A 6,980-nucleotide genomic window follows, 5' to 3' on the forward strand; every position below is an offset into this window, starting at 1 on the left:
AATCACACTTCATTCAAACTCAGTTTGTTTCTAATGTAGTTTTTGTTATTAAAAGTATTTTTCTGTTATATTTTTGTTTTTATTTTATTTTCCATAAAAATTGATAAAAAAATCAATCCCGAAAGTTTCGGGATTATGTTTATCAATCCCGGGATTCATAGGTATCGAAAATATATTAAAAGTATTCCCGGGATTGGAATCCCTAGTCCGTACATATAAACAAATATTTCAATTTTTATTGAATAATAAAAACAATGCTTAAAATAAGTAAGTAGGTACCTAACGAATTCATCTTTTTATTAAGCGATATCTTTCAATAACACTAATAGTTATCAATTATTGTAGATTGTAAATCAAGGTCCTTTAAATATCGTACGTGTAATCAACACATTATTTTTAGAACTTTGTCATCAACTTGCAAAAGTTTAACTTGTTCTTCTTTTCGTTGTTAATATTCTAATCAATTATGACAACAATAAAGTTATAATGTATACAATCATGTTATCGCTAGGCACCTTAAAATCGAAGAAAACATAATAATATGCACTGAATAATTAAATGATATGAAGTTGAAAAATATGTGCATTCAAGATAAAAAAAATAATGACTACTAATGGACGGCATTTCACCTCCTCATCAAAAGTATGAGAATTAAATAACGATCAGTAGGAATTCATTGGTGGTCTTCAGTACGATTTAATTATCAAAGTTATTGTTTATTATTTTCTTCCTTTCATTAATGCTGCAGCTCACATCGAGTCTTGGCTTCCTCAGGTATTTTTCTCCATTCCCTTCACTCCGTGAGCTCAGCGGATTCTGTTCTGATGTTCTTCCCAGCTGGGTATTTGGTGTGGATTATTTTTAAGACTGGTGTGTTTGGCGCATAGAGGTATTAAATAAAAAGAGAGGCAAGTGATCGGCTTTCTTATACAACCGAATGAAACAGGCCAACAATAGCCGACAACTTACGAGAAATAGCGACGCGAAAAAAAATGCAGGGCATCACGGAGGATTTACTTTGGTCATTATAACGTACCCATCGCCAAATTGATTACCATCCTGCCTCACCATACTTGCCTACTTCACCATACTTTCATATAACCTGCTGCCCTTAATGGCGTTTGGTTTGGGTGTCGCAGCAATTTAATATGTAAAAATGGTCTGAAAGAATTGTACGGTTCTTCATTTTTATTTTATTCTCCAGGTGCCTCTTCCTAGGTGGAACCAAAATGTTTTTGCAGAACTTTCATTATTACAAAATATTGTACATGCAAAATATTATTGCAGAATTATTACAAAATATTGTACATGCATCGTTGCCATATGTAACTACTGTTCGTATAATCGTTATAAAAGTACAACATTAATTCTCTGCTGTCAAACTTTTGTTACCTTCTCATTCTTTTTAGTGATATTAGTCATTGGATCCCAGGTATAAAAACCTATCAATCTTTTCTTTTGGTACCGTGTTCTATCGAATGTTGAGAAACAACTTGCTGAACACTTCCCTATATTGAGCCAATGGTATCAGATTCTCAATGACTTAGACACAAGTTTTTAGTGTCCACCATGCATCGCTATAATAATATAGCGAAAACATGCAGCGACACACGCCTCACGTATAAACGATCACGGAGTGCGAGAAGATCACAACTCTGGTGGCTTGATGGCCTATAAAGATACTAGACAATGAGAATGGAGAATCGGCAATGTGGATGAGTCTGCTTTGAGCGGCTAAGATCTACCCCAGGCTACTGTGCCGTGTACTGTGATTGTTAAAGATTTCTACAAATATTCTAAAATATCAACTTAAAAAAAACAATCTAAAATATGAATACATAATAAAAACATGTTTATTACAAGTATATTATATAAAATACGGACTGTGATGAATAATTTAATAAGTGATTAGTATTCAATAGAACATTTTATACTGCATTCAGCTATATCCATATGAATACAGATGATTATTAGAACAAAAACACACTGCGAGTGGCCGTGCGATGCGCGAGTGGCGCAAAAAGCAAGTGCCGTTTAGGCCCCCTTCGCCCCGCGTGCATCGCATGGCTTCTTCAGTGTGCTTCGCAACTTATACTTACGTAGGTATGTATGTATTATAAAATTTTACCAATGTTTTATATATGTAAGGCACGTCATCATCATCATCAGCCGGGCTAGATCCACTGCTGGATGAAGGCTTCCCCTAGCGCCATCCACTCTTCTCGGTCCTTCTAGGTAATTCTTTGCTGCCACGTACATCCACCGAATTTTATGAGTTCGTCTATCCAGCGGGTTTTATGGAGTCCCTGTGGGCGTTTAATGCTCCTTGAGTACCACTGTATTACAGAATTTGTCCACTCGCCGAGCGACATGTCCAGCCCATTGTCATTTTATCTACTTAGCGTAGCACATCGCGTACTCTTGTCTGCTTATCTTCCTTATCCATTTGTTTATTTTGTGATCTTTACGCGTTATCCCAACATGCACAATTCCGTGCCGATATTCGTATTTTTTGATTTCTCTTACGCTAATGTCTATATTTCATGTTTACGGTTGAACACTTTAAGGGACATAATATTAAAACTAAATAAAAACAAACGAATACGGAATATATGCCTCCGCCACTGAAGTGAAAAGTATGAGTACCTTCGCAGTATTGTCATCACCGCCACAATAGATTCTGTGAAAGTATACGTAAATATTTATTAATAAATTCACTTTTGTAGTTGTGAGTGGAAGCTGTGACAAAGGAGCCTATGCATTTTTAAAGGACCACTCCCGAACTACTAACCGACATAAAAATAAACAGAAAATATCATGACGATAAGTACCTCCATAATAACAAAATAATTCAAGTCACATCGGTTTATTTACTTATATTATTGTATATTATTATGTACAATATTTTATGAGAACTAGATACTATTTTGTCGACACTTTGTCTAGGGATGTCACTCCCTGTCACATAATAAACAACCAAAACATATTCTATAACTAATTGGTTTACCTTATCAGCTTATCAGTTTAGACCAGCGGTAGTCAACCTGGTCCCTACCGCCCACTAGTAGCCGTTCCAGCTTTCATGGTGGGCGGTAGGGGTTTTAAAAACATTTTCATAATCTCTCTAATCTCATTAATAATTTAATAAATTAAATGTAATTTCATCAGACATGCTTCTATATAGGTATGTAAAGTATAAATCGAAAGATAGATTTAACTACAGTAAGTTGTTTTATAAAGATTTATTCTGCCAAACTTAGCGAAAGTATGACATAAAGTATTTTGTAAGTAATTATTATTATGTGATTTCACTTGCTGTAACTCTGCTTTATAATGTTATAATATAAAGTTACTTCCCTATTTTATAAATAATAAGCGCCGAGTTTGAGTTAATGATGTTTTTTCACTTTATTTTACTATTGCTTTCAGGTAGCGATATATGAAAGCTAAATTGCAGATACCTACATTGGTAGCAAGGTTCACCCATTTGTAGCAAAGCTTCTTAGATTTATATTTCCCACACTGAGACATAAACTCCATAAATTAGTTATACAAGCTTTTTTATGCAATGATTCATGACTATTTAAATTAACAATTAATTGCAAATAACAGTACGTTGGTAGCTATAGCGTGACAGTAGGCTACATGCACCTCAATTTGGTACGCGCTTAAGAATCACAACCTCTGTGCGTCAACACCTATACCCACATTCAACATTGATCTTTCTTTGTTTCAGATTTCTACAAGATAAGCCGATATGATGCAGCCATTCCAATCGTCCTTGAACTCAGTGAGCAGATCACCTCCAAGACAATGCAAAGTCTCCGAGCTGAAGTTTTCAATTGCCCGGCTGATGGCTCCAGAACCGTCTGCCTTCAGGCAATACGGAGCACCAACGGTCGTTCATCATCCCCCACTAGTGTCTCCTATTCCTCTACAATCGTCCCCGGTGATAACTCCTCAGCTCCAACCGCAGGTGACGAATCAGTCTGGCCACAACAACAACAATAATAATTCTTCATCACAGCCTCGCCATAAAACGTTCGCGTGTGGAGACTGTGGAAAAGTTTTCAACGCGCATTATAATCTGACCAGACACATGCCTGTCCATACTGGAGCGAGACCCTTCGTTTGTAAGGTGATGGATGATTCATCATTATTTTTATTTATTCATATCAAAATGTAATGGCTAAATATATTATTTAATTTAAACTTTTATTTAAAGAAATAAGAAGTACCGAAATACCGGTAATGGTATTTCCATTCGATATTGCAATCCCTAATTGTGGTAGGTGTTTGTTATTAATGTATTTAAAGTGTTAATTGGGCTTGACAAGTATAATGATTTAGGTAGGTACGTAATCTTTATTCAACTCATGTTCGGCAAACTTTGACTCAAAACAACCTGGCTCCCGAGGTACAGTCATGTAAAAAATTGTATTAAATTGCATCTTCCATCTAGCATTCTGACGTTAGATCTTGTAGCATTATCATCCCTCTCAAATATTATGAAAATTATTTTTTTATAATTTTTTTCATCATCTCTATTTTCCTTCAACAATTATCAACGTCTTTGGTTCACTTTAATTTTTATTTCACTCTAATATAACCTTTACTATTGACTATACCTAAATACTGACCAATTAAATCAACCCCCCATCATCAATATATGTATAGCTTCCAATCCCTTCACGTTACAGTATAATATAACGTTGTTATTCAGCATTATTGATATTTTGATTTTGTCTTCTAAGTACCTACCTACTTAATATTATACATATTTTACAGAATTAAAACTTTTCTTATTTCTTTTATATTTCTATTAAAAATATATGTGAGGATGAGGACATAGGCGGTGCTGTTGGGTGGCCTGGTTAAGTATATAAGTATCTATGAAGATGTTTTTGTAATTTTCAAGAATTTCGCCTATAAAATTAAGTATATATTTCCATTGTGGTTGTCTTTATAAATAAATATTCTTTAGGCATCTGTTAAATTATTTAGTGGTATATTTTCCCGTATTGTTGAAGAAAAACCTTATATACTTTAATAGTTAGGTATATGAAAATGATGCACTAAAAGGGTTACTACATCATTAATAAGACTAACAAGAAGTCATTTTACATTTCTGATTATTTTTGTTCCCACACTATTAGCTGTTTTTAATGGTGTATATTTCATTTATTCCAGGTATGTGGGAAAGGTTTTCGCCAAGCATCCACCCTTTGCCGCCATAAAATCATTCACACGGCAGAAAAACCTCACCGCTGCGGCGTGTGTGGGAAAGCCTTCAACCGTTCTTCGACACTAAACACGCATGCGCGAATCCATGCCGGAGTCAAACCGTTCGTCTGCGAACACTGCGGCAAAGGATTCCACCAGAAAGGAAACTACAAGAATCACAAATTAACACATAGCGGAGAAAAAGCGTACAAGTGCTCTGTGTGTAGCAAGGCGTTCCACCAAGTTTATAACTTAACATTTCACATGCACACTCATAACGATAGAAAACCTTTTACCTGTCACATATGTGCTAAAGGATTTTGCAGGAATTTCGACTTGAAAAAGCATACGAGAAAGTTGCACATCGGCGCGGGTCACGTTCACAGCAGCGGCCTGTCGACAGCACCGGGAAGTTCGCCATATTTGTTGGGCCCCAGATTGCTACAACCACCGGCCCCTACTCCGGCAGCTCTGTTCTTTTCGAAGATTTTGTGACCAGATGCTCCCTTGTTCTTCAATTAAAACTGAAGACGAGGGACGATGTGATGGATTGTGTATATTGAGTTTATGTTTGCGAATGTGAATAATAACAATATGATTTCGTTGAAATTGAATTATGGTTACTCGCTATTTGATAAAACATTATAATACCAAGTTCGCATTTAATTAAAAATATATCCGCTAGTCAAATGATTTTTTTTGTTTTGGGACTCAATTTTCCGTTTAAGGGAGATAGTGCTGCTATTACGTCGAATATTACGAAGAATTATTACGCGTGAATTTGCTATTTAATCTTGAACAAAAAAAAACTGTAAATTTGTTAGAAAGGTATTTACGTCATCATGATAACCCATTCTTATCGTCATCATGATAACCCATTCTTATCGTCATATTATGATACGTAGAAGTATTAAAACTACTTTTACGACACAAAATAGTAGGTATTATTTTAAACGTGTTCGTTTTAATAATTCAGAATAAAGGCATATTATTTGGTAGGTACGTTAGTATTATTCAATGTCATTGCAATATCCGTATCCGTAATACACCGTTATCATTGTAAACATATGCACAATATTATTGAAATTAATTTCTACCAAACATTACATCTCTTTGAAACAAATTGCAATATTTTACAATCTAACTAAATTCATTCACAGGACATTGTCAAAGTAGGTACGTACAATGAAATTCTAAAATAATTATTGAAAGATCCACATGATTTTCTGTATTCGGAAAAACTTTGTATCGCAACCTTGGAACATACATATATTGAATTAATGTGGTCACAACAGTCCTATGTTGGAATTGGATTTAATAATAATAAAAAAACAACTACTGTTTGGTATCATAGAAGACGGTACCTAAAATTGTTTGATAATATTATATTATCAAGTATTGTTTTTTTTTAATGAAATATATGGCTATTATAACAAATAACAGAAGATGGTAATATAATCAAAACCGTTCAAAATAAAGCTACGGAAGTATGTATTTTTTTCTTCATTTCAAATTAAAAAAAAGGTGTTGCTAGTTATACCTAACAAGCTGTACATATCAACAAACTTATCTGAAGAATGTGATGGGGAAGCCACTGTCGAAAACTACCCAATCAAGACTCGTAACTGGACAAAATCTGACATTCGAATGACATTTTCGTGGCGTCCTATGGTAGTTCGTAGTTCTATTTTTGGCCATTCCACAGATAAGTTTGTAGGTATGTAATAATTATTTTGCAGAATAGTATCTATTCATAT

General features: G+C 34.5%; 1 protein-coding gene across 1 annotated transcript; it reads left to right on the forward strand.

Moving 5' to 3' along the window:
* The first annotated feature begins 3,757 nt into the window (after positions 1 to 3,757).
* LOC147067392 (uncharacterized) lies at positions 3,758 to 5,718 on the forward strand. The gene is made up of 2 exons (XM_085953591.1): positions 3,758 to 4,138; positions 5,191 to 5,718. The coding sequence occupies exons 1-2, from the start codon at positions 3,758 to 3,760 to the stop codon at positions 5,716 to 5,718; spliced, it is 909 nt and encodes a 302-aa protein (XP_085809717.1).
* The last annotated feature ends 1,262 nt before the right edge of the window (positions 5,719 to 6,980 follow it).

The sequence above is a fragment of the Rhyacophila brunnea genome, unplaced genomic scaffold, assembly GCF_057557595.1.
Source record: "Rhyacophila brunnea isolate RB1 unplaced genomic scaffold, BYU_Rbru_1.0 scaffold_4, whole genome shotgun sequence".
NCBI classification, from domain to species: domain Eukaryota; kingdom Metazoa; phylum Arthropoda; class Insecta; order Trichoptera; family Rhyacophilidae; genus Rhyacophila; species Rhyacophila brunnea.

Coding starts and splice junctions, on each gene's coding strand:
- LOC147067392 (XM_085953591.1), top strand. CDS start 3,758: ATGATGCAGCCATTCCAATCGTCCTTGAACTCAGTGAGCAGATCACCT. Junction 4,139..5,190: donor CGAGACCCTTCGTTTGTAAG/GTGATGGATGAT, acceptor CATTTATTCCAG/GTATGTGGGAAAGGTTTTCG.